This window comes from Haemaphysalis longicornis, unplaced genomic scaffold (genome assembly GCF_048455015.1).
Source record: "Haemaphysalis longicornis isolate Haplotype H1 unplaced genomic scaffold, Haemaphysalis longicornis Haplotype H1 scaffold_8, whole genome shotgun sequence".
Taxonomy (NCBI): Eukaryota; Metazoa; Arthropoda; class Arachnida; order Ixodida; family Ixodidae; genus Haemaphysalis; species Haemaphysalis longicornis.
In genome coordinates, this window is record NW_027526445.1 from 2,842,873 (window position 1) to 2,870,682 (window position 27,810).

General features: G+C 48.4%; 2 protein-coding genes across 4 annotated transcripts in view; one reads left to right on the forward strand and one right to left on the reverse strand.

Moving 5' to 3' along the window:
- Nucleotides 1-3,075: 3,075 nt before the first annotated feature.
- The window catches only part of LOC144150011 (cap-specific mRNA (nucleoside-2'-O-)-methyltransferase 1-like), a 103,371-nt gene continuing 78,636 nt past the window's right edge, over nucleotides 3,076-27,810 (reverse strand). For all 3 annotated transcript variants that reach the window (XM_077681786.1, XM_077681785.1, XM_077681784.1), the window contains 7 exons: nucleotides 27,080-27,148; nucleotides 25,368-25,517; nucleotides 21,376-21,498; nucleotides 20,207-20,298; nucleotides 18,063-18,179; nucleotides 9,399-9,529; nucleotides 3,076-3,483 (listed from right to left, as the gene is read on the reverse strand). In XM_077681786.1, the coding sequence (XP_077537912.1) occupies nucleotides 3,206-3,483; nucleotides 9,399-9,529; nucleotides 18,063-18,179; nucleotides 20,207-20,298; nucleotides 21,376-21,498; nucleotides 25,368-25,517; nucleotides 27,080-27,148 (960 nt within the window). In that variant the 3' untranslated portion in view covers nucleotides 3,076-3,205. The remainder of the gene's footprint in view (nucleotides 3,484-9,398; nucleotides 9,530-18,062; nucleotides 18,180-20,206; nucleotides 20,299-21,375; nucleotides 21,499-25,367; nucleotides 25,518-27,079; nucleotides 27,149-27,810) is intronic.
- Nucleotides 4,627-27,810, forward strand: part of LOC144150010 (cap-specific mRNA (nucleoside-2'-O-)-methyltransferase 1-like) — a 267,529-nt gene continuing 244,345 nt past the window's right edge. Inside the window, exon 1 of the mRNA XM_077681781.1 lies at nucleotides 4,627-4,684. Within this exon, the coding sequence (XP_077537907.1) occupies nucleotides 4,651-4,684 (34 nt within the window). The 5' untranslated portion in view covers nucleotides 4,627-4,650. The remainder of the gene's footprint in view (nucleotides 4,685-27,810) is intronic.

Genomic DNA, 27,810 nt, shown 5'->3' on the forward strand with positions numbered 1-27,810 from the left:
CCCAAGCCCGGCTACGGTCTTTTCGGTGCAGGCTTTTTGTTACACGGACATTTCTGTGCACGAATGTTTGGGCAAGAAAAGGTTTTCTGGCGTGGGCATATCTGAACTATTTCAGTAGAGCATTCGGGACTTTTTAAACCCCAGGGACATAATAATTGACAACTTTAGGACAGGCTTACTGGCTTGAAAATCTGTGAACACCAGACTTTGGCCAAAATTTCAGGGTATAGTGCTTGACAAGGACGTTCATAGCGATGACGACCTTGTCAACCAAGGCAGCGTGTTTGTGAAAGTGTATAAGGGCATTCTCAACGACGTTTTTTCACCACCTGGAGAATTACAGTTTCCCAGACAGAAGCGCGGGCGGACTGCTCAAAATGTTACAGCAACCAAAATGTGTTTATCGTAATGCTTCTATTCCACTAAGGTTATTATCTACCCTAACTTTTTATAACCAGCTGCGAGACGGAACACTCGTTTTTTAAAAACAGTTTTTAATTAAAAACTGCTTACACGATACACGAATTAAATTTCTTAGACATCATGTCGATCATAAGGGAACTGCTGCAAGATATTTCTTTTGATGAACCAGTATGCGAACTTGCGAGTGCCAACAGCTGTAACGGGCCGTTTTCAATTTTCTACTTGTTCATGCTGTATCTTAGTTCTAGTTTGTCCCATTTGTTTGTTATTTCCAGTGTACAATTTGAAGGAAGTCATTCTTTGATCTCATTTTGTCACGAGTGATTGAGTCGACGTGACTGCTTTCCTTAAATGTATTGAATGTATTTATTTAGAAGCGAAGTCTTTGTACATGATTCGTATGGCTATTTTGATGTTCAAAGACAGCAACTCGCGTGTTTTGTTGAATTTTATGCATTTATTAGGTTTAAAATGTTTCTTTTGAAGAAAATGCTCTCACGTTCTTTGGCATGTCGTGTGCCAATGCAACAATTCGATTATTGTGAATTTGTGATCGACTGGCGAATAAACCATACTGACATGCACATCAGGTAATAACCGTTAAATAATATTACGAAGGAAACCAAAAAAACCAGTTTCCGAAAACAATTAAAATTATGCATATTTTTTCGCAGATCAGCGAGCGTAACATGTGGGATTCGAAGATTTCGCCTTAATCCAGTCATTATTATCGTCATCACCATCATTAGAGCCCTCACGATTATCTCAATGGGCCCCAAAGAAATAGGTAGCCCTGGGCCCCAAAAGTTCATAATTCGGCACTGGAAGAAACCGTAGAAGCATTGTAGAAGAAACAAGGATCCGACTACAAAATATTGGGTTTCGCATTTTCTTGGTTTCCAGAAGCTCCACCAACACATGTCAATCACCGCCTACACTGGTCTCACTGGTGAGATTTCTAACTACGTTCACCCACTACAGCAGGTATTGCAACACCTGCTACCGGCAAGCATCTCAGTTACAAGAAAACATCTCAATAAAAGTAGCCAGCAATAAGTATTTCATTGGTGTAACAGTATTTTCCAGTTATTAACTCGATACATATGCTTTAATAGTGGCCATGGCGGCCATAGAGGAGATGTATCTCCTTGTGTCAATGCAAGTTTTTTTGCAATATTTTCTCTATGGTCCTCATAACTGTCGGCTATAATACACAGTATTTTTTTTATTATTCAAATGGCGAAAATAATATTTTGTAATCCTGGACTGCATTGTACGAACGAGTGTAGAGCCCCAGCAAAAGTTGCTCAATGTGAGATGATAGGTCATTGCACCCCATCAGCCCTCCCCCTCAAAATCCATGACGCGCATTTTCCCCCTGATTGTAATTTAAATAACGTTGCTATTTGTAGCCACCTGCCGTTTGGAATTAAATTTGCTTTGCATACATCAATTATTATTAAACGCGTGCAATACCAACCAGTCCGACCATCCCACACAGCCCGAACACGTCGCGGCAATGCAGCGAAACGTGCTATGCAGCACAATGCAGCGCAGCAAGCCGCAACGTAACAGCTCCATTAAGCCCGCAAGCTCGCTGTGAAACACCAACTGAGCGTTTCACGACATCACACTGAGTCCAAAAGTTTACTTCACAAGCCCCAATTGTAGACGCACGCACTGCATTTCCCACTCAAGGACAAACCACGGCAAAGCCGCGGGCACTTTTTCGATACATCTTTTGAGCCGTGCACTTCTCGTAATCTGGCGCACGATCTCAAGCATCATCATCGTGATAACGATGGCGTCACTGTACAGAATCGCAACGTATGAAACCACTAAACAGGAACCAAGCCGACAGCGAAACCGAGGAAAACATTAGCGAAACGGACTGGGTGCGAACCGCACTGCTGCCGAACAGCCCGGCGGCCATCTTGTTGTTGCTATGGTGACGCCCAATCGAGAGAGCCGTTTAGAGGACGAGTAGCCAATTGTGTGTTAGAATCTATTGGGTGCTCTGTTTCACTGTCTCTTTTTTTAGTATGAGTGAGCGACAATGAAAGCAGCGATTGGAAAGCGAAAGTTGAAGACTCGGCTGATCTAACGCGACCAAGAAGGTGGAGCCCGGTGGCGTCGTTCTGGGGATACAGTGCTGTGAAAATTGCCGTATTTTGATCATTTTGTGGAAATATTTTGTCACCTCAGCTGACAAATATTTTTTTTTGGCACTTCGCGATGGTTTTCAATGGGAAAATTTTGTAAATGCGTAGAATGTAAAACATACAATCCAAAAATGTGACTTACAAAAAGACGAATTTTTGGTAACTTTTCCCCACGTAATCACCGCGTCCGCCCCTTAAATAATGCATTCCATAATGCTTAGTAGGAGTTCATCACCAGCCTGACATCATGCTGGAGAATACACGTCTCTCACTCCAGCACTGACGCCACAAGTCTGGCTGCCACCTCAACAAAGATTACAGCGTTGTGCAGTCTGATTTTATTTTTTGTGTTTTACGTCAATTGTCCTGTGCAGTGTATTTCAGGCCACTCCACACAGCGGAGACAATGAAAATATGTCTTGACGCCGTTTTTCTGCGATCCATGAGCCACCTATCCTTTTGCATAATGATTGAAGAAGCCGACACGTAGTTGCGAGTTGCACTCCTTTAATCATCACCATTCTTCTGTCGTCATCATTGCTGTCTCTCTCTCTTTCTCTCTCAGCACACTCTGCCACGCAACCAATGTACAAACACTCTCCCACAAGGGCCGGCCATCACTACCGGCCCAGCCGCTTGTGGACAAAGTTGACCAGGGTAGCACGGTGGACACGGCCGTCGTTGGGCGGCGGACAGTCGGCCGACGATGTGGGGTGTGCATTGGGCGGGTCCAGGATGCGCACCCCCGAGCCCCACGGCCAGAGAACAGCCGATGTAAAGCAGTCGCGAAAGGTGGCCGCACAACCCTTCTCGGGCATGCGGTAGTCGCTCTTGCGCGTCATGGTGTTGTAGTAGTAGGTCCGCTGCTGGCTCTGGCTGAACTCCTCGTGCCAGGGCTCTGCAAACGCGCACAGAAGGGCACAGAAATGAATTGGTCTCTCTCTCTCTCTCTCTCTTTAAAAAGAAGGACAGGCACAGGGAGTAACCAAGGGAACATAACGCGAGCACGAAGAGGAAGGGGCATAGAGCTGCGCCTTTGGGGCCCCCCCGTGAGCGAAAAATCAGAAAATGGAAAGTTTTTGTCAAAGCCTGGCTCTAGCAAATTACCACTCGTTTGCCCATGTGCACATAGCAAAGCTCTTCCATGGCAACTTTCTATGCTTATTGTATTCTGTGGACTTGGGACTTGGATCACGGTCCTGAAAGTGGACCTACAGAACAGGTGTGTGAGTAGCACCGTATTCTTGCGCATATAATCCACACCAAAAAATGCGAAAATTTCAGGGGTGAAGTTCAGGTGCGGATTTTATGCAAGGTATTTGTTTTGTTGCAGCTCCACCAAAATGAACGTTCGGCTGTGATGTCCCTACGGCAGTACAGTTAAACGTCGTTATAACGAGACGGGCTATAACGAAATAATGGATATAACGAGCAAATCGTAATTCCCCTTGAAAGTCCCCATAGAAACCAATGTATTTAAAACCTCGTTTTAACGAGGTAAAATTTGCCCGTTACGGGATATAACGAACAAATTTCGTTGAGAAATCAAATTTTGAGCTAATTTCTAAACTGCGCAACGCGGATTTGAGACAGTGCGCGACGCGGCAACTGTATTAGCAGTTCAAAACTCCCGCCACGCGCGCGAAGCTGGATGGCGCGCCATGCGGACGCTGCGCCCGCGAAGCCATTCCCACCCTCCTCTCGCTGCGCACGGCATGCAGACAATGGGGCCCTTCGATTTAGTCTTGGACTCGCCGGGGGCTCCCCGAGAAGCAGTCCGACATTCTATTTTCACATGCATCCCTATGGCTTCGGGGAATCCTCGGACTACCCGCGGACTATCCGCGGTGAGTCCGAGAAGAGCCCCAATGCGTCGCCTTCCTCTCCCCCCCTGCCCTCTCCTCCCCTGTTCGTATCGCCGGCGTCGCTGCGTAGTTGCGTGTGCGTGGGTTTTGGCAGTCTTCAGCCTTATCTTTTATCGTACTGCTCGCGTGATTCCAACAACGCGAGTGCGACAGGCGGGAAGCGAAAGCTAAAGGCTATCACGCTTGAACAGAAGACGGCTATGATAAAAGCCATCGCATCGGGCGCGAAGGGAGGTAATGTGCAGTCCGTGGTAAGGTGGCAAGAGACTTTGACGTGTGGACGAGTACGCTGTCCACCATCGTGAACAACCGAGAGTCCATCGTCAGCGCTGTTGCACGTGGTGTGAAAGGGCGTGAAAGGAAGCGCTAAGGACGGCGTCGGAGGCACTAGATGCGGTGGACGTGCTGCGCCGCTACTTCGGCGCGCACGAGGGCGGCGAAGATGGCGTGAACATAGCGGCCGCAGCTGAGCGGCTGAGCGAGCCATCGCTCGCATCAGGAAGGTGCATCAACGTCCAATTACGGACTCCTTCGAGCCAAGTCTGTTTGAAATACGAGTTTTGAACTGCAATAAAGTAGGTTCGTGACTTTTCCTTTTTACCTCCTGAATGTGTTTATTTTGCTGACTACCGCCGTGCGGCAAGATGCTATTTCGCCCGCTTTTGGTTTTAGGTAACTACAATGCAAATATTTGCAGTAAATGTCGGCTACGGCTATAACGAAATATTGGCTATAACGAGCAAATCGCGGCGCCCCTTCAATTTCGTTATAACGAGGTTTAACTGTAATAGTGACTAAGCCACTGTTATCCCGTGGACAGTGGTTATTTTGCGCACACAGCTCAACAATATACCAACATGAAAAAATGTATGCGGCAAGTCCTCTGGTTGCGCAGTCAGCTAGTAAGTCCTTTTGCATAAACAAATGAGTAATGTTGCTTGAGTAGTAGCTTTGGTCTATCCTTTTATCAGGGGTGAGACAGCTGAACCAGATTTGAGAGCAGCTTGTGGAGCAGCGGAATTTCGATTTTGGCGCAGAAGAACCTTGATTTGGAGCAGAAGATCGACATTTATTATGTCACCTTAGAGCCTAAAAAATCAAATATTTTTGGCCACTCGGGGGGGGGGGGGGGGGGAGTGCGCTTTTTAATCGGTTTTGAACAGAGCCTTTGAATGAAGTTTTTCCACCTGAGTATCCCAAGGAACGAACTACACTACCTTTTTCAAACCATTTTTAGAATCTTGGGCTCCATGCATAGATAACGCAGAGTTCCATTGAAAATATCGAATTGAAAAACTAAGCAATTTTAAAGAATTTTTATTATCCCGTGAATGCCGAAGTTGTTATTTTTGTAATCCCAGACTCGGCGTTACGCACAACTGAGAGCCACGGCAAAAGTTGCGCAAAGCGAGGTGACAGTCGTCGCACCCCACCAGCACTCCCATTTCAAGCCCCAAGGTGGGCGTTCACTACGATCGTAATTAGAGTATTGGTGTGTTTTGGCATTAAATTTCTTTTGGCATTAAATTTCAATTCAGATAGATGAACCATTATTACTAGCGCGCGATAATAGCCCGTGCGGCTATCGGATACTGCATGAATATTTGGCGGTGATGCAGCCTGCGCCGCCACTTCTGCAGTGTTCATCGTCCCACTCCTGTCGCTCGCAAGCTCACTGTCAATAGCAACAATAACTCGGCGTTTTATAACGCCCCAATGAGTCCCAAATTTCACTTCAAGCACGCACCACGCCTCACACTCAAGGCCGAAACACGGCGATATCGCGGGTACCCTGTTGCGTAACTTCCCGCAATAGGTCAAACGACTAAATGTAAACCCGGCCACCCCCATAACCAAAACCGCGGTAGAAATCGGCGAAGAGCACTCTGCCTGAACCACGAGAAACTGGTTCGCCCAGCGGACATGTTTTCCAATCTTCACCGTAGTAACGTCGTTCTGGAGATGCGGCGCTCCCAAAATTGCTGTTTTAAAATCAACTTGCACAAGTAGTTTGTGAAAACTTTAAATATTCGCACAATATAACATGTGCAACCCGACATCGTGACTTTCGAAAAAACTATCCCGTGGACAATTTTATGCAGGTTTTTTATTGAATGATCAATCAATTACACTTTTACAAACAGCATCACCTTCAAGGTGCTGGAAAATTATGCCATCAGTAAGCATCTTCCCCCACTGAAATTGACGGGAGCGTTAAAATCCTTGGCTCTCATACTCTTTCGGAGCAGTTTGGCACAATTTTTGCAATTTTCAAGCTTTTGGAGCAGCCTGGCGTGGGAAAACGAATTTGTATCAAAACTGCACAATATGCGCAGCTGTCTCACCCCTGCTTTTATGTATAAAATATACGGGCAATATGCGGGGGTATATTCTTTTTTTTTTTGTTGTTGGTCAACAGAAAGTGGGGATGCAGATTATATGCAGGAGCAGGTTATATGCGCCAAAATACGGTATATAAAGTCAAATCCAGCTGCAACGAAACTGATGGGACGTGCGAAAAATTTTGGTGAAGTGATAATTCGCTGAGGCGAAATACGCCCCAACACACCACAGGAGGGCAAGAAAAAGAGCCCCGTATATTCCGCATCACTGGTAGCATAATACAATGTTTAGAAAGAGGAGTGATGCAGAATAACGTCGTCTTTATTCAAATAAAAAACATACCAATGGTTATCTGTTTTTTACCTGCCTGAAAAGAGCGCGTTATGGAGGCAGAGGAGGGGTCAAGAAATGCAGGCTTGGAAAAACGTATTGCTGTACAACAAGGTGTGTTCACTAAGCTGATTACTTGCAGGTAGCTGCCAGGCCGTCGGAAGCCCCCCTCTCGCCTGTGGCAGGAGTGGTGTCATTATCTTATTTGCTGACTAAGCACGGCAGCAATTGACCTTTGCATGCAAGCCACGCGCACTTGCACTTAACATGACCACGCGCTTGCGACTAAGATAGGATAGCGCGGGTTTAAGACTAAACACGAAAACGGCATCATTTTTGCTTTGACTTTGAACAATTGTAGAAGAAAAACTGCAAGGACCGCTGCTCACAACGGATAGACGACGGCGCCAGGCCAGCAGCAGAGCACATCTGCGCAATTTCAACTGGATACAGAGTGGCTGCTCCTGCTTGGCAAACCGGGCCTGTGCCTCATGTAAAGACGGCCAGCCACATCGTTATCACCAGCAAACAATGGCGTCCGCCTATAAGTTTGTTTTTGTTTGGGTGGTAGTGTGGGGGTGCGGTGCACGTTTTCAGTGAAACTAAGCGTTGTGAATGTATAAAAAGTTATACAGTAGAATCTCGATGATACAATTCTGGGTGATACGAATTTCGGGATGATACAAATTTCTGAAAAGTCCCGGCAAAATTGCATTGTTTGCAATGGGAAAAATTTCGGCTGTTACGAACGGACCTGCGCGGTCCGGCGGATGATACGAACGAGCCGGCGAGGCGCCCGACTGCCGAACAAGCAAGTGACGGCTCTCTCTCCCCATTTGTCACTCTTCTTTCTCCAGAAACGGCCGGGCTGTTGTTTTCTGCTCGCGAAAACGCGCCCCGCACGCCCCATGCGCGCCGCGAAACCTCTCGCACGCTGCGCGTGCCGCGGCCGGCGGCGGCAACATGGCGGCGGCTTCGGCAGCGAAGTGGCACGGCCGCTTGAGCGACTGCTTCTAGCCGCTCTTTAAAATGCCGCTCAAGGCAGACACGAAGTGTCTTGTGCAGTAAATGAGCTGATAACGTTGGCGAAAACGGTACTATAAAACACCATCCGCGCCGCTAGTGAAAGCGCCCATAAAATATCTGCCGGAGTGCTAAGCCTAAACATCTCGGGCGGAGGAGCCAGTGGGCTGTCTCGAGCGTTTCGCCAGTCGTCAGCGTCTTTTTCTGACCGAGGTAGGAAATACCGCGGGCGCGAAATCGTCAATGCGGCCTTGAAAATACAGCGCGCGCAAAGCCGAGGCGTGTGAATCGCGTGCAAAAACGCACCATGCGGTTCACGCTTGACTGTTGCGGCGTGTAGCGAGCTTGGACACCGGGAGTGAGGAGACAAGCGCGAAGCTAGGCGAAGCGTTACGCGCTCCAGAAAGGACTGCTTTGTGACGTGGGGGTTTAAAAAAAGCAGAAAAAATCATGGATTTGTTCACGCGAAAGTAAGAAAAGAAATTAACGAAAACCTTTTTCAGCGCTCAATTTTTTGGTCTGTGTTGGTTCATACGAATTTCTGATGATACGAATATTTTTCGCGGTCCCGCGAGATCCGTATCATCGAGATTCTACTGTATAGCTAGCGTCATGCTTATTTTATTGTAAAACAAATGTTCAAACCCAGCCCCTATGAGCGAAAATTTCGCTGAAGCGAAAGCAAGCCAGACAAATGGTTCGTTGTGGTGAGGGCTTTGTTGCATTGACTTCTGATGCTAACTGATGAGGAATTGGAAATATTTCGTTGACGCAGAAATTTCGTTGAAGAGGAGTTCGTTGTAGTGGGGTTCGACTGTATGCACTTTTCCTTATGCTAATGGTCATTTGTTATCACTCTCCTCTTCACATCTAGTTCGGTGCCGTAGGTGTCATTGCTGTCTCGCTAAAACTGTTCATGACTGCATTGCATGCGCTGGTTGATGTGCGGTTGACGATTTCCCCCCATGCCCCGTGTAAACGCTACCGAAACCAACATCGCAGTATGCTCTGGTGAAACTTTCGTCGGTAGTTCCCGTTTGTAGCGGTAGGGTCAGCGCACCAAACACGAAGACTGTGACCGGTTGGGATAGCCCCCATCCTCATCCCATACTGTTGCTGTTCTCACCGGGCCAAGCACAACACACAACACACAGCTCTGGGAACAAGTGATACGAGCGCTGGTAGGCACGAACGGCAGCAAACGTCGGACCCAAAGAGGGAGACAGAGGGACCGAGCAGCAGCGGACCTTACCCCTGGTGGTGCGGTAGAAGAGCACGCCCGTGGCCGAGAAGTGCTTCTCTTCCCGGTCGCGCATCTCCCGGGGCACGGTGCAGCTCAGGCGCAGGTTGCGTGCTGCCCCCTTCTCCAGCTTCAGGCTGATCCTGCACGTTGCATGCACCACAGAAAATGAGACCGGGGGGGAGTCACGAACAGGGCAGGCAGAGAGAGACGGGAGCCACCCCAAAGTGGAAGAAGCACCACTATTTACAGCAGGGGTTCTCAAGCATGTTGGTCCCAGGGAACCCTGCTAAGTTCCTTTAGGTGCCAAGGAACCCCCCTCCCGCCATTTTTCATTCCGTTCATGCTACATTAACGTGCAATAAATTCAAAAGCAAGCAAGGGTATCGTTTTTTTCCCCGTCGACTTTACGCGAATGCGTACACTAGCGGCACCTATCTCCAAACAGGAAAAATGCGCATGGGGGTAATATAAGACCGAGATTCAAGTGCAATAGTTTAACCACGTGGCTCGTTTTGGGAGTCTGGCTGGCTACAAGCTGCTGACGAGATTCATAGCGCAGCTCGCGCGTTTCTAATATGCGCCGAGATGTGCTTACTGACACTCGGGCATGAGTAATGGAGGTTCCTTAGATCGATTGCACCTCAAGTTTACCATATAAGACTTTGCGACTGCGCAACCAGGGAAAATTTATCAGTGGCTCGCGGAACCCTGAGGAGGGGCCTGGGGAACCCCTAGGTTCCGCGGAACCCACTTTGAGAAACCATGATTTACAGTATACTGTGAATAAATAGTTACTTTGTTTCTCTTCTACATCTTGTTGCCTTCCATGTTATTGAAATGTGTTGTATGTATTGCTATATGTACTGCTGTCTCTGACCTGCATGGTGCTTCGTGACCACAGTATACTAGAAATAAATACTTACTTTCTGTTTCTCTTCTATTAGGGGGGGAGACTGGTCTTGAGGACATTGTTATTTTTCAACCTACGTGCTTGAGATCTACACATACAGTGTATTTCAACATCCTGAGCACAGATATGCAGTCAGTTTTCGTCTACGTGGTGTAAGTTTAGACTTGTGCCACATGTTATGCCACTCCGTTTCGAGCAATTTCATTTCTTTGAATATGGAAAAACAGCGCTAAAACGGGACAAAGAACGTGACAAGACTGGGCGCTGGGCGCTGGGGACAGCGCCCAGTCTTGTCACGTTCTTTGTCCCATTTTAGCGCTGTTTTTCCATATTCAGTTATGCACCAACAAGCCCGCACCAACACACTTTTTCATTTCTTTATCTGCCTACGGAATGCTTGAATAGCTTTCATCCCTTTGTGCTCTAGAAGGAGCAGGGAGAGAAACTATACCACAGAGGCAATTGCAGCAGAGTTTCTACAAGCACTGTTAAACATATTAAATGTCAGGCAATTAAAGTAAATTAAATTGAATCTGATCGTTGTCTACGCCAGCGCCCTGTGCTTATTAAGCTACCGAAGACTACTTCAAAGTTCTTTTTTCCACGCCTGCTTGCTCACGGTGCCGCTGCTCTAGGTTGTGCTCGCTGATAACCACATTAATATTTTGTTCCTGCATCATTAGGGGAATCTTGTGAAAAGATTCAAGGAAAAGAAAAGTGCTCCGAAGAGCCTGAGGAAGTGCCGGTGAAACCGACAGCCACCAAAGTGATGGATGCCATCGATGTCCTCCGGAGGCATGCAGGCCAACGCCGCCTGCTTATGCACGCAGTGTTGCTCAGGCGAACATTTAAAAGCAAGCCTTGTCAACGATGTCAATATATGAGCTTCACGTAAGGCCCGCCCTGGTCAAGAAATGCCAAGCACTGCTTACGGGCTTCTTTACTACAGCCTGAACATCGAGTGCTGGTGGCAATAAACTGCTCTCTTTGTTTGTGGTCATCTTCGTTTCACCCGTGTTCATTTGACAGCTTCGATGCGGAGAGACTGGTTTCTTTAGGGCTCAGCAGGCGTAAAACTAATTGCTTAATAAAATTTGGCCATTAGATATTTAAAGTAAGCCTTCCGCTTTAGCGGGAGCGCGTAAGCGCTGCTCCACAGTTTAGCGGTCCACAAGTATTCCGCTCAACTCACGATCATGACTTTATCTTGAGTTTCATTGTTGCATCTCGAGCCCATACTGCAGAGCCTTTGTACATAAAAAAAGTCACTCGAAGGTTTCATAGCACCTGTCTGCTGTTGGCCCGCCGCGCCTAAGCCTACCACTGAACAGACGGAAAAGAGGCATAACTTCGAACCGGCACCTCATCAAGGTGAAGTTCACGAGGCACGGACGCGGGTTCGACTGACTAACAGCGACATTTAGTAGTGACTGAAATAAAGAAAAAAAAAGAAAACGAAGTGGAAACCCAGTGACGTGCGCTATCATATTTAGTGAGGCGTTGCTGAAAAACGCCACTTTTACGACGACGCATGAACTATCGTCGGCTATCCGAATCCCATTGCCTAAGTGTTAAAACTGTTACCGTATAAACCGGTACATAGGTCAAGTGTTTTTTCCAAAAACGTCCCCACAAAAGTCGCCCCTCGTCTTATATAGAGGTCATTGGGAGAAAGTAAATTGTTGTCTAGCAACAATGTGCAAGCGTAGTTCTTTGCCATCGCCCTCTGTGTCGGACTGCATTTGCTTTTCTCTTTTCTCTAGTTTTTCGTCATTTACTCGTCTTGTGTGTGTGCGTGCGTGTGTTTCTGTACGTGTCTGCTCCGAGATGAGCGGCGGAAGTCGACGCCAGTTCACCGCTGCGCTTAAGCTAAGGCGATTGAGTCGCCGAGCAGAATGGGAACATGGCGGCGCAACGCCAGTTTGGCGTTGTGAAGCAGTCATGAAGATGACAGTGAGAAGCAGTCATCCTCGGATGACTCTGACAGCTCGGACGAGTGACTTCGGCAGGCATAGTGGGTGGCAGTGACGGACGGGCGCCGAAAATAATTATAGATATTGTGTTTGCGCTTCTGTGCCGCATTATTTTTTTGTCAACTTTTCCCACCTCAAGGTAGGGGGTCGACCTATATACCAGGTCGACCTATATTTGGGTTTATACGGTAATTCACGCAATTTTCGCGACCGGTTTTTGTAGAAATTTCACTTTAAGTGGAGAGGTAACTGCATAGCAGTTGTTTCTGGGGTGATGGGCAAGGTTGTAAGACCTCAAGAACTTGTTGAATGCACTCTAAAATCGAAACCTAGATTTTACGCAAATCGTGATTTAACGAAATTTGCGCCTCCAAGTACGAGTTCGTTATATCGAGGTTTAAGTTTATTTACAATGCGGAAAATTTCGGCTGCTACGAACGGACCTGTGCGGCCCCGCGGATGACATGAACGAGACAATGGGGCGCGCGGCTGTCCAGCGAGCAAGAGACGGCGACGTATGGGCTCTCTCTCCCCTCTTTGTCACTCGTTCTGCAGGTACGGCTGGGCTGTTGTTTTGTGCTCGTGAAAATGCGCCATGCCGGCGGCCACAGGTGCACTTACGCTGCCTCAAAACCACCTGCACACTCCACACGGTGTGGTTGGTAGCGGCAACATGGGTGCGGTTTCGGCCGCGAAGTGGTGAGGGCATGGGTGCGGGGCGCTCGAGTGACCGCTTCTAACCGCTCTTTAACCCCTTAAGGGCTTATGACGACCTGAGCTTGTCGTGAGCATTTGCCAGTATTTTGCTTTTGACGAGCTGTGGTCGTCATGGGTCTTTTGTAATGCTATAAGAGGCTTTTGACGAGCCCAGCTCGTCAAACGATGCTTTTCTCTGCTTTTCAGCACGGGTTCTGCAATTGGCGCATGTATTCAATGAGAGTTTTCGCACTAGATGGCGGAATGGGTGGCTTGTTTTCCGCACGTATTACACACATGGCCTCATCCGTGCGGCGTTCTGGTGTGAGAAATCTCAATCTGTCTTCTTCAGATGATGAAAGTGAAAGTGATCAGGATGTCGGCGGTGTGTTTGATTCTTCAAGTAAAAAGGATAGTGATGACGTTTTTATGGACGGCGACTCGGAAGGGGAAATTGATTGATCGATTGATTGTAGGGTTTAATGCGCCGACGCAACGCAGGTGATGAGGCGCGCCGTAGTGGAGGGCTCCGGATTAATTTTGACCACCTGGGGATCTTTAACATGCGCCGAAATCTCGTACACACGGGCGTTTTTGCTTTTCGCCTCCATCAGAAAAGCGGCCGCCGCGGCCAGGAATCGAACCCGCGACCTTGTGCTCAGCAGCGCAACGCCTTAGCCACTGAGCCACCGCGGCGGGTTTCGGAAGGGGAAAACAGCCGCAATGATATACGGTGGCCAGCTCCCGTGAATGGTATCGGATAGACCCCGAGGAGGCTGTCTGCGCAGTGCCGCGCTCTGAACGCTACCACACGAATGCTAGCCTCACCTAGCATCAGGTGAACTATTGAGGAAGAGTGCATTATCTGCACGGCAATTGAAACCCAACCTTTACTTTCTAGATTTGCAGGAATTTATTTGCGAATACACCTTATATGCCCCAGGTGTAGCGTGTTATATGGGGTGAAGAATGACCAATAAAACTTTTTTATATGCCGTAAAACATTTTCGATAATATCTTTTATGTTTCGAACACGTTACTGAAGTATATCACATCGTTAAAAAAATTTGCCATTTCGGAACATAATTCTTTCGTTTAATGAGCCCTTAAAGGGTTAAAAGTTAACGCCGCTCAAGGCTTACACGAAGTTGCTCGTGCGGTAACGGAGCTGATAATGTGGGCGAAAACAGTGCTATAAGACATGAGCGCCGCTAGTGAAAGCGCACATGAAATATCAGCCGGGGAGGTAAGCCTAAATATGACCGGTGGAACCAGCCCGGCTGCCTCGAGCGCTTCGAAACTGCTGTCATGAGGCATGCGTCTCCCCATTGTCGGAAGTTGCCGGGATCCTGCCACTGAGGCGCGCGTCATTTTCTGACCGAGGTAGAAGCTGCTGCAAGCACGGAATCGTCGACGCAGGCGCGAAGAAGTCGCACGCGAGACTGCACGCATGCAAAAATGCGCCATGCGGTTCGCGCCTTGACCGTTGCGGCGTGTCGTGTGCTTGGGCACCACGAGTTAGGCGACTATTGCAAAGCCGCATGCACACCAGAAAGGACTTCTCAACGACATGGAGGTTTACAAAAAGCAGAAAAACATAACGGATTTATTCACACGGAAGTAAGAAAAAAAATAAAAAATAAATGACAACTTTTTTTATGCTCAATTTTTTGGTCTGTGTTGGTTCGCACAAATTTTGGATGATACAAATATTCTTCGCCGTCCCACGAAATTCGTATCACCGAGATTCCACTGTATATCATTTGTAGATCCGTTTACTGAGTGCACAAAAAAAACGTCGCACGGGTTCGTTTGTTGTTTGCGATTTGGGCCTTTGTAGGTGGGACGTTTGATTGTCCGCACTTCCACCCGAAGGTTTAGACGCAGCTTTGATGTGATAAAGGTTTCGCGCTTCGCTCGACTTTCTTTGGGAACGCGTGGCAAATTTTATTTAGCGTGTTTCTTCCAAAGAACGGCTGCAATGTAATGAAAAAATTTGAGAAAAACGACACTCGGCAACATTACTGGTCTCCTCGATTTGGCTACACTTTCTGCACCAGTTCAGGCGGTGCAGCACTCGCGCACTCAATTTACCAGTGCAGCTAGCGCCACCTGCACTTCGGCCCTCGATTTGACACCGTGCTGCACCAGTTCTTCTACACTTCTGCACTAGCCCCTGTGCGAGTTCTCGTCTCGTGCAAGGTGTAGCGTGCTTTGGCACGTTTTTTGGTGCGCATCGTAGCAGACGACTCCCGCATGATACTTGTGTCAGTAAACGGAGTAGAAACGACAGCGTTTCCCGTTTTAGACGAGGTTGGTCGTCACGTGCAACAAGATAGTGCATTTGTGTACGAAACACAAGCACAAGGTGAGTGCAGGGTGACGCCATTTCAAAAAAGAAAAAAAAAACAACGCGAGTGCGCAAACACGAACTGCAGCAGACGACGTTTCTGCACTTTTGCCCTCAATTCGGCCGCTGCACGGAAAGCGCTAGTGTACGGCTGCACTCGCACTGAAAGAACTGGCGCTGCACTTGCACGGCACTTTTGTGAACTAGTGCAGAAAGTGTAGCTGAATCGAGGAGACCATACTACTCCTCAGCTGTTTTGGCACCCCTGCTCTTGCTGAGTGCCCTTTCACCCTCTCCCTCTTTTTGCCAGCTGTGGTGCCTGTGCTAGGCGATTGTTTCTAACGGCACGGCTGTGTTCTTGCTTGTGCACGTTATGTCTCGATGAGAGATAACGTTTGCGGATGCAACTCAATGATGGGACTACGCATACAAGCCGTCCTGCGAGATGCAGCGCATCCCAGTCATAGCATAAAGGGCCTGCGCAGCTGGAAGGGAACGTTGAAAACAAACACGGCCAGTGCTAGTAAACCCACAATGTAGTGCAGCAGACCTTCCAAAGCAGCTTGGTATGCACTCGTAGCAACAATTTACGGAGACGTGCTGAGAAGCACGCAAAAACTTGAACGTACACCACTTGTAACACATGTTGTAGGAGCAGTGAAAACACACAATATTGCAGTACTGCAGTACAACCAAAGTGCGCGATACAACCCAGCTGCCTCAGCCGATGAGCACGCCGACAAGAAAACAGCGCTAAAATCGTATTGTGCTTTGGGGAACTGCTTTAAGTTGTATGCTCATGCGCTGGGTTACAGGAGGTAAAGCTGCGGTCACAAAAACCCCCAATATATACGGTCCCACCCTGTGATCACTTCTTAGATGCGATCGTATCTCATTTACCCGCCTTGTCCCTGCATCCAGCGTCGTCGTCGTCGTTGTCGGCATCCGCCCCTCCCCCATTCTCCTCGCCGCGCCAGCTGCGCTCTCCGCCGCTCACCCCCTCTCCTCTCCAATAGCGAACACTCTCTCGCGAGGGGCATTGGATTGGATTCGAATAGATTGGCTTAGATTGGATTTGGATTGGATTTGGATTAAAGTGGATTGTGTTGGATTGTGTTGCGTCATAGCCGCGGCAGACGCACTGGCGCCGGCGCGTCCCCTCACCGTTATGCGCGCTATAAAACGCGGTGCCTGCACTGCTCCGCTCCATCGTTCCAACACCGTTCCTCCGCTGTCCAACGCTGCAACGTGAACCCCCTATGCGTCGCATCTACACAGGGGTTCCCGCGAGGGGAGGTGGGAGTTTTTTACTAATGGTCTACTCTGTAGTTTCCGTCAATGAGTGTGCCACAACGAAGGTCATTTCGAGTATTGGCTTTTGGCGGCAAGAAAGCCCAGTGTAGAGTCTCCATGCACTTAGAAAAGCTTTTCCACCTTGCTTCGACTACGCTCGTACACACTAGTGTGGACAACAAAAAACTGCACGACCTGTCCCCCCGTAGGGAGCTCGCACACTTTCTACAAGTTATGTTGGCAGCTTTTCTATGCTTCCCAAAGTGAAAACGATGCTCTTTCAGCCTGCACCCCTAAATTAAGATGTTCAATGTCAGCAATACATAGCGCAGAGTTTCATACTAATATATACCAGAGGGAAGTCTGGCGCTGCAGTCATGGGCCATCGTGGGTGCTGCCATTGCAGCTAGAGACGTTTCTCGCCCACTTGGCTCGGTTAGCCACATGGCTTCTTTTTTGTTTCGAAGCCAAGTTCAACATAAAAGGGTACCATGTTTTCATCATCATCATCATCAGCCTATCGACGCCCACTGTAGGGCAGGCGCCGCTCCCATTATTCTCCAATTACCCCGGTCCTGTGCCAACTGCGACGAATTTATTTCCGCAAACTTCTTGATCTCAGCGGCCCATCTAACTTTCTGCCGCCCCTGCCACGCTTGCCTTCTCTGGGGATCTACTCTGTTGCCCTTAATGACCAACGGTTATCTTGCCTTCGCTCTACATGCCCATTTCTTCTTCCTAATTTCTACTAATATGTCCTCCACACACGTTTGTTCCCTGACCCACTCCGCGCTCTCTTCTTGCCCCTCTACGTTACACCTATCATCATCCGTTCCATTGCTTGCCGAGTCGTCCTCAATTTAATTTGAACCCTCTTAGTGACCTTCCAAATTTCCGCCCTATAGGTACTGAGTACCATTTTTGTTGTTAACTTAAATTACTCCTCACAATTAAATCTTTTTGGTGCTTCAACTTTATAAAAACAAAACAATTTTGCGTAATCTTTTCCAGTAGTATCGTTGCGTTTTTGCAGCCAGAGCCAACTTTCCAGCCTGTTCGTGAGCCATGCCAAGGACAAGTGGAATGTGCCTGCCTGGTACATGACAGAACACTCACTGAAGCGTAGCTTCTCTAGACAGTGGAGCCAGACATACCTGTAGTATATATTAGTATAAAACTCTACGATAGGTGGGAGCTGCCAATTGGTTACTGTTTAGTGGTGGATAAACACAGCACGATATAAATAGCTGCCACTTTTTACGGGCAATGGCGTTGGGCGAGAAACATCAATGAGACAAAGGCGCAGGTTTTCGTACATGCGGCGATGAACAACTCTGCATCCTGCATACAAAACACCCAGGTAGGGCAGTGTAGCAATGCCACTGCGCTCATTGCAAGGCAGAGCAGTAGAAACAGCAAAAAAACATAGCAGAGACCACACTCCCTCGCACCTGCTGAAGAGGGAGTCGATGTCCTGTAGTTTGAACACCTCCTTGGCTCGCAGGGGCGTCAGGTCGGATCGGCTCGGCTTCGAGAGGGCTTTGACAAACTTCTGCACCCACTGCATCCTGGCCAGGGGGACACAGAGAAGCCGCGAATGGTTATTGGAGTGCATGGTGTCTACTAGCCAGTCCTTGTCAGTGGGCAAAAATGGTCAAGCAGAAATGCCCTTGCATGCTTGTGACGATGCGACAGTTCCTGAAGCATGATTGAAGAATGTCGATTTTCAGTTTTAACCTTGGAAACCGCTAGATGTTTGCCTCAAATCACAACTACTCGAACGAAGCCATTGTTCCAAACATCACCATTTGCGCACCCCTACTAAACAGCAGTTTATTAAACCGTCATTAACTTCACTCCGAATCAGGCAGGTGCATCTTCACAAGGCCTTCAAAAGCTTCCAAAAACGAAGAGTACGTATCGATTGCAGGAAAGGGACAAGCGCGGGAAGAATTGAGCCGGGATTCTTGCAAGCAGCTATCAACCAACAAGCACATGATCCCGTATGACGGCCTTAGCTTTAACAAATGCATCAATACCTGTGACGTAACCCATGGACATGAATGAGCAACTGCCCAATTAGGGGAACCTAAAGGCGACGACTGCCTTCACGTTACTGCAAGCCCTACTTTACTTTTTCGTTCACACCACGTCTCCTAGAGGGCCTCGCACGCATTCAGAGCCAGTCGCGTAATCATAGGGGAGAGAGCAAATACTTACTTGAAAAAAGGCTAGAAAATGAACACAGCCGTGAGAACACTGGACGCATCAGATACTCCACCAACAAATTCGAGCTACTCAACTCACAGCCGCACTTTCGGAGTGAAAAGTGCCGAGATCGTTTGGATATAAAAAATTACAACACAATACCTTTAGTTGCCACGCAAAGCAGGCATACTGTTGCGGCTTCCCCGCAAAGCACCGAAGCTGCGCGAAAAAGCTTCCCATGCACAGATCATGCATCACAAACAAGACGTCTGGATAAAACAAGAGTTAGAACCCTGTGCAGTGCATTTTTTTTTTTTTTTTCCAGAATTTATAGGTAGTGACCGAAATGAGTTCTCCAAAGCAGAACATACGCGACTGTCATTAATTTGAACCTGCCAACGCACCCAGATTCTGCCAAATTGAAAAATCAAAGGCGAAACGTGCCGCTTTACAAGTGACAGCACTAAATGCACAGTTTAGCTAATCAGGAGACCTCTCCTTCAAAGCGAAGCAGTATGCCTTCATGGTGCGATAGCAGTGCACATAAAAAGCCCAAAGACGAGACTAGACTAACCTGCACCTCCAGCAATGGGGCATGCTGAGTGGTCCCACCCTTTACCCCCTTAAGGAAGCACACTGGTCTTAGAAACATATTTTTTGCTTTCCAACCAATTTTGATGAAACTTCATGGGCTTGTTCAGTTTTTTTAGCCGATTTCAAATGTCAGCTAACTAGTTTACAAGTTAATTAAAAATTTTCCTTGATTGTTCTTGAGAACAATCAGAAAAACAAACTATTCAACAAAAGATTACCAGCAAGAAATGAATAGATACCAGCAGTTGTTGGCAATAAAATATGGGAAGCCGTTTTTTTTCTTTTGCAATCACATATTTGTTTACATCAATTCTAAATTCTAGGTTTGAGCTACTCCTGCTAACCAATTAAAAATACCGCTAATTAAACAATTACTGAAACACAATAATGCGAAATCTTCTTCCCATATCGCACAGTTTACACATTCAGCTTCACAGTTCAAAAGAAATTATCTTCCTCACTGCACTACAGGCTGGGATGTACCTCTGGAGAATTTCGTATCACTGTGATACCACTCGTGGCGAAAAAGTGGGGAATTATGGGAAAATCATTTCTCTGTTGAAATTGGGCCTCGATGGCTTTTATAAGTAACTGGTACCGTTCCACGTAAGAAATTTTCAGAGGAAAAACTGCAAATCAAGAGAAAACTGACACTTAAAAAGGATGCCTTTTTGGCCAATCTTTCGGTCCCAAAGACCCATGTGCCCCCTTAGCTTGCGCGTGTTGGCCGGCCCACAACAAGAGCACGAGAGCCGCAATCTCAACGAGCTCAGTGATGGGTGTGGAGACTTGCCTCTGCTCGTAGTGCATGTCCCGGACTGGCACCTTGCCCAGCACGAGGGCATCGATGATGTGGATGGTGTTGAACCGCTTCTGCTGCCGGCCCTGCAGAGGAAGAAGCGAGAGAGAGGCCACGTCAGTACAATAGAGGCCACCCCGAGACAATAAGATCAGTGCTTTCTCGCAATGCGATTTCTCTTGGAAACCATTTCTCGTAATTGTTCAGTGCAGAAAATCCCAATATACACAACACTCTGGTTGACAGGCAAACAGCGTGCGCTTCATGCAAGGCCCTGCACTGAACAAGACTGCTTCCAACTCCACATCTGCAGCAATGTCGCAGAGATCACATATGACACGGAATTTGCATGCATGGGGCAGTTTCGTTTGGTTAGTGCTGGCTTGTCAAGGCCCGAAAGCACTGACCTCCGATAACCATGGCATCAACTTCTGCCGTCCCATTCTGTTGTTGTTTTCTTGCCTCATCTGTTTGTTGTTGTTGTTCAGTTTTTTAGCATCTTGATGTATCTCAATAAAACCGACAGTAAATTTTGTTTTCCATAAAAGAAAGAGCCTTTGTTAACTGACTCAGCTCCGCTACAGCCATGAAAGACATTTTTTAACTTTCAAATTTTGCGCCACGGTGACGTCGCACGGGTAGGAGTAACGTCACATGGGCCAGCACTAAAGGTGTGGTTACCAGAGAGCTAACTGCCCTTTAGCAGTAAAGTGATGCGACCAAACGGAGCAAGAGGCCCCACTAGACTCCGACAGTCATGATGTTTCCTGGCAGCGGGCTGCCAATCCAACAAACAAAGTTTTCTGACGTCAGAAGGCAATTGCTGGAAAATGGCTGGGGAGTTGGCACTGCTTCATCCGTCTTTCTGAAATAGTAGCTCCATTACTTGTTCAAAAGGTGCAATAAAATCAACACTGTTATTGGGACGCAGCACTCTTTTTAGGGAAGCGAACCTGTATTTTGTCTTCAGGGCCCCTTCATTGCTGTCTGCGTATCTTTTGGCACATTTACCATTTACCAACAAAACAGGCATTGAGAAAAAAAAGGCTTCTCAGTCCGTTTTTGGTAACCATATTGAATTCGCAGTTTAAACTTCCGACGTTTGCGCACCTCTAGTGCTAAGAAACAGTCCCCACCACGGCCGCAGTGCCGTTGTCACTGACCTCTCCTTCAAACTCCTGGACCATCTCGCCGTAGAAGAGTGTGTCCGCCGGCAGTTCCAGGTTCTCCGAGACTTTCTTCCACTGGTCCGTCGATATGCCGGTCCACTGGTAGATCTGCCGCCGCTGTACAAGCGGTGCGGAGCCAGTCAGTGACACAGAGGAATGACGCATTTGTGGTAAGTCGCACCACAACAGAGATAGCACACAATAGGCATACAGGAATAAATTTTTTTTTGCTTTCATACAGTAGGTAAGACCATGGGATATAACGGCGGGGGACGAGCATAACCGCACGTACCCACTGTGGCGGCTTGGTGGCTAAGGCGTTGCGCTGCTAAACCCAAGGATGGGGGCTCAATTCCCGGCAGCGGTGGGTGCTTTTCTAACCGGAGGCGGACAGCCGAAACGCCCGTCCGTCGAGGTTTTACTACAAGTTAAAGATCCCCAAGAGGGCACAACTGACCCGGAGCCCTCCACTACGGTGCACCTGACAACCTAGGTGTAACTTCGGCGCGCTGAACTAACTCCACAATCAATCAACCAAGAGCGTAATCACACACATGCACAGATGCAAAGTTCCACCCACAAAACTACTTGGCAAAATAATATTGGGGCTAACTGCCCCCATGCTGCTCCCCATGACGGCCACGCGGTGCCATTTAGGGCTAACTGCCCGGTGCCGCCGACACAAGGAACCTGCCGCGGCAGAATAGCCCTCGTGCATGCGCAGCACACGCTTCCCCATCAACGATCTGGGCACACGAAGCGCCGGCCCTCCAGTGGCTGGTCAGCACCCTCCTTCCCCTCTGGAGACCCTTCTCTCCAACCAAGGTTATGTCGAAAGCAGGAATGCCCTGCTTAGGGCTTTTCCTGCGAGCTCTGGAACCGCGCGGGTCAGGCAAAGGAGCTGGCGTTCCTTGACCCCACGACAAGGCAAGTCTCCCTTCAAGAGACGAGCCGCGTCAGCGGCCATGGATGGCTTACCGAGCTCTACGCTCAAATCTACACTCGCATCTGGAGAAACACTTTTTGTTTCAACGGGCTCATGCTTCGTGGTCTCAGTGAAGCAATAGTTTAGGCCTTCCTGCGAAGCATCATTATCTCACAAACTGTGCGCACTCGGGTGGACAGGCCTTTCCAAAGTCTCCCGAGAATGTGAACACTGAGTTCAACGCCGACACATTATTGTGCTCAGTGGATTCATGCTTCCCCCTCTCGGAATCCTCAGCTAATGCGTCTTTGCCATCTCTCTGTCACCCCGTTCCTCTCCGAGGTCGTGACACCATCCGCGGTCTCTGCGTCCACACTCGGCAAGCCGGCGGTGGCCAATTCCGCTGCACGCTTGTGAACCGCCGTTTTTGTGAATCTTCGAAAACAATGCTTTCTTCGCGCAATCGGACATACAGCTAAACCTGGATGTAACAAACCTCTAATTAACGAATTCCTGGATTTAACAAAGTTTTTCCATTCCCCATTGTCAGCCCCTTCCAAACGCATGTGTTTCGCCCGCACGTCAAACTACGGTGCGTTTCCAGTGTCAGTTAGTTGCTAGGCGTGCCTGTCGGCGTGTAGTCGCGAGTCTCCACTGCTGCCCGTTGGTGATAAGTTCCGCCGCCAGAAAACGAAAAGTTTTGTCTTGTCGAGACAAGTTCGCAATTTTAAATGCCGAGTCCCCCAGCGAGCAAGAAGGACGCCGCCGCCCCGTGCAGCATCCCAGCTAGCACCCCCTCAACAATTATCAGAGCGGAAAAGAGCATCAAGTTCCCGAAAAACCCCCCTTTCAGCATAGGTTTGGTCCTTGAAACGGGTTAAGGCCCCACAAATTGTCAAAAGGAATCACTGATACTTAGTTTGAGCTACGTTTGTGAATACGGGGGTAAGGGACCTTGCTTCTTCGGAGTGCCGTGTAGCGATTGAGTTTGTGGGAAAGCAACAGGCCTACATCGCGCGGTTCTTCACTGTGAAATAAATCAAAAGAGTTCGTTCGCCATCACTGATGTCTAGCATTTTGATTTCGTTTCTGCTTCATTCACGCGACCCTTAAATTGAAACCTAAATGTAACGAATACCTGGAAACGAAAATGTAACAAATGTAACGAATTTGTACGAAAAAGTGCGAATTTTTGTCAACTTTGTTATATCCACGTTTAACTGTATTCGTGAAGAGGTACGAAAATTGTGATGCGAGTCATTTCGAAATTTCTGTCCCCTGGATGACCAATTCACATAACGAAACTCCGATGCTAACTCTAACAATTGGCAGGCACACGTTTCGCGCTGTTATGGCCTGTTTCACCGAAATGTGCCGTCCCATCAGTTGGTTTGGCCCGACGTATGAAGGGTGGATCATATCTACTGTCGCCGCAAAGTGGCGAAGAAATCAGCACAGTTTGCCGTTGACCACGAGATAGTGTACCCAAGGGCTCCAAAAGCTGTCTGCTGTCCTCACTCTGCTCTACTACGTGAAGGACGAGCTTGCCGTTTTTGCACCTCACAGCGAAATGCCCCGTCTCACCACAGTTTTAACTCGCGCACTGTTTATGCGTTTTGAAAACTTTCTTTGGGCGCTGTGCCTCTGCGTCTGCGCCCTTCTCATTTTCACAACCAGTTTCTCAATCCGAGCCAACAAAGTTGTTAGCACCACCGTCTTCTTGGGAAGCTCCGCCTTTCGGCTGGCACTTGTCAGGCCTCTGCCTGTACTCTTTTTGGACATCTTGAGGCCCGGGCTTGCGCACCATGGCATGCGACAAACCCGTTGGCCTGCTGAGCTGCCCGATCACAGTATTTACATCAGGCCAGTCCTGCATCCAGTGCCTCATGTTTTCCTGCAGGCAGCGGTAAAACTGTTCTAGACTGAAGCCCTCAACCACCGCGTCATGCTCCCCGAAAGCCTTTGCCTCTTTGAGCCACTCTTTCACGTTAGCCCTCAGCTTACTGGCCGATGATGATGATCATGCTTAGCGGCTTCACCTCTGTACCGGGGTGGCGTTGCATAGCGACCTTAGTCTTAACGTAACTGTACAATCGCTTCATCATTAAAAAAACAGACCTTTGTGGTATTTAATGCGCTAGTCTGACTTTTCAGTTCGGATGTCTTTCCAGCTCCTTCTCTGCACCTTTCCCACCAACAGTGATATGATTCATTATGAGGTTTAACGTGCCGACGACGCTACTCAGGCGATGAGGCGCGCCGTAGCGGAGGGCTCAGGATTAATTAATAACAACCGGCAGGAGATCTTTAACGTTCGCCGAAATCTCCAACACACGGGCGTTTTCGCTTTTCCTCTCCACCAGAAAAGTGGCCACCGCAGCCGGAAATCGCACCTGCATACTTAGACTCAGCAAGACAATGCCACAGTCACTGAGCCACCACAGCGGCTCGAAATGCATTTGTGTTTAGAAGTGAAGACAACCTTGAGGACATGTGCGTAAGTTTGGTCTTTGTAAGCTGGCTTTCCTGCACGGTATGTTGCGGAGTGAAGCCCATTTATAAGAACAGGTGGCAATGGGCACAAATGGGGTGGAAGGACGGCATCGACGACAACCGGGCCGCGATCACCAAGCGTAAGCGCGATGGCCATATGCTGCGAGGCGGAAAACGAAAGATGTTGGCATGACTACCGTCCCACTGGACGTTACCCCAGCGCAACGGCATGGTTATAGCGGGAGCCTGAGGGGGAACCAGCAACCGACAAACAGCTCTGCTGCTGATCCACCTTCACAGAGTGGAATGGCACGGAATTTTTCTCTAATCCAGCGCTTGTTTGAAGGTCTCCCAAGCCTTTGTGTTGCCCCAATCACCTTCCCCACTTTGTGGCCTTTAATTTACGATCACCTGATTTTTCTTTCGAGGTGATCAATGAAACCCCAAGTCGCAGCGCCTCCAAGTTAACACCAAGGAAGGAGCGACAGTTCACGGGCTCACGGCTTGACAAGCGAAGGAGGAGGAGGAGGAGGAGGAGGAGGAGGTGGAGGAGGGGGAGAGCACCCACCCCCGAGCTGAGGAAGAAGAACTTGTTGTCCTGCACGTTGAGCTTCCACTCGCCGCACACGACGCAGCGGTAGTCGTGCACGCTCTTCAGCTCCTGCAGGAACTGCGGCTTCAGCTCGTCCGGCCGCTTGTCGAAGTACGAGTAGTCGTGCTGCACCAGAGGAGAGGGGGTGAGGAGGAAGCTCAGGAGGAGGTTTTCTTGGGAAGTGAACGTGGGGCATAACCTGTCACAGCATGTCAGTCAGGTCGGGGCGAGATTGCTCAAAGAAACCTCCTTTCTCCTTTCCTCTTTGTATGCTACAGCAGCACACGGAAACTAAAAGTGCACTTACCAGGAAATGATTGTTCCACAAAAGCATCAGACTTTCCTGTACTCAGTGTGTCTGCAAGTGTTCAAAACGCTGGGGCTCTTCGATTTACAGCCCCGGACTCACCGCGGACTCCCCGAGAAGCAGTCCGGCATTCAATTTTCCCGTGTATCCCTATGGCTTTGGGGAATTCTCAGACTACCTGCGGACTATCCGCGGTAAATCCAAGACTAAATCAGAAAGCCCCACTGATGCATTTGCACCTACGTTTAGATACGAACAAAAAAAAAAGGGTGAGTGAGCTTGTCAGGGCAATTAAATGGCCCAAATAAACAAGCATTCGAGTGTGATTTGTAGAGTAGCTTAAAGGGGTACTGACACAAAATTTTGAAGGCGAGATAACTTCGGAGATACATTGGTGTGAACACACATACATCATCTGCAAAATATCAGCGGCGAATACAGCCTAGAACATATTTAAAATAAAGTTCTTTTGGCGCACAGTGAAAGCTGCGGAGCCGAAACATGCTCAGTGTTTCTATGCAGTGGAATATAGTGCCGGCTTGCAGTTAGAAGAAACTCCTAAAGCTGGGTCCAATGTCTATATTCGATACTTAAGGCGTATTTTTAACACTATACTGATAACCTTTAGAGTTGAAAATTAAGTGAAATGTGTTTTTATTATTACGCCAGATTCCCATCTCAAAGATTCGCAACGTGCGTCAACTAACTACTAACTAGAAACCACTATACGTGGTGCCAGGTGTTCCAGCATAGGATTGAAAGCTACTACTTCCCCTGCCCCTGTAGGCTCCCTTACACTGCCACAACCAGCTATCGCGGCAAGCGAGTCCACCTGTCAGGAGTCTGGGAAACACGGCAGAACACAAGGGGATCGTACAAGGGGTCGGGAAAGGGGTGGGGGCTGACTTGCAAGCTGTATAAGGCCAGTTCTCACTGGAACCAGCGACTTCAGACGGCCCCATCAGTGACGGCTCCAGACGGCTGTCCACTTTTGACTCCACTGCTGACTTGCGCTAGCATTACCGTGAATTTCGCTTCTTTCGTAAATTACAGCTAATTTTTCCTGACCGAAGCATAAATTCCCGAGTTTTTTCCAGACTATTCAAAATCCCTGAGAATTCCCGGTTTTTCCCTGTTTTCCGGGTTGGTAGACACCCTGACCATAAACAGGGTCCGCTCCATCAGCTAGCACTGCAACCGTCTCACGTACACACGGCAGTCAATCGGCACCTGCAGTGCCATTCACTCCGAGCACGCGCGCGCACACACACACACACACACACACAGAGAGAGAGAGAGAGAGAGAGAGAGAGAGAGAGAGAGAGAGAGAGAGAGAGAGAGAGAGAGAGAGAGAGAGAGAGATGCCAAGACAGCTCCGCACCTTGGTCAGCTCCTTGAGCTTCATCTCTGGAGACAGCCGCTTCGGCTCTGACCGGGCCTGGTCCGGAACCTGCACAGAAAGAGAGGACAGGGTGCCGCCATCGCCAGTTTAAATCAAACCACGGTGAGAACTGTGCATACCACTCGGCGGTGAAAAAAAACTTTGTTATCCCATCTTAAAGAAAGTTGGGAGAAGTGCGAAAACTATACAGTGTGCCCAACCTTCGCTGACACTGAATCCAGTCAATAGTCCAAACTTCAAAGATCGAAATCGCAAATGAAAAGCAAACCCAGGCGGCAATTTTCGGCACACTAAGTAAACGCATCCACAAATGATCTAAACGTGTGCCGATACGTGGTTTACGAGATAAAAGGTATACTTTGTACTCCCTCTTAACGGTTGATGTGTGTATCGCCTTTCCTAGAACTATTCATTTTCTGCAATTTTCGAGTAAGCGTCTTGACACAATGGAAGCCCAGTTTCACGCACGCGCTCTGTGTCAACAGATCTTTGAGCTTTTCGGTTCATCGACCCGTCTGTGGGGAAAGGCAGTTTTTTGACAGGACGCCATCGATCCTGCTGAGCAAGCTTCCGCTTTAACCCTTTCACTGTCGAGTGTTTCTGGCCGTGACGCACCCCCAGTGTCGGCTTCGTTTCCGAAATATCAGGGAAGGAGCATAGTGATTTATTTAACTGTGATAGCGTCCAGAACGTAACGTGTCGAAATAAAA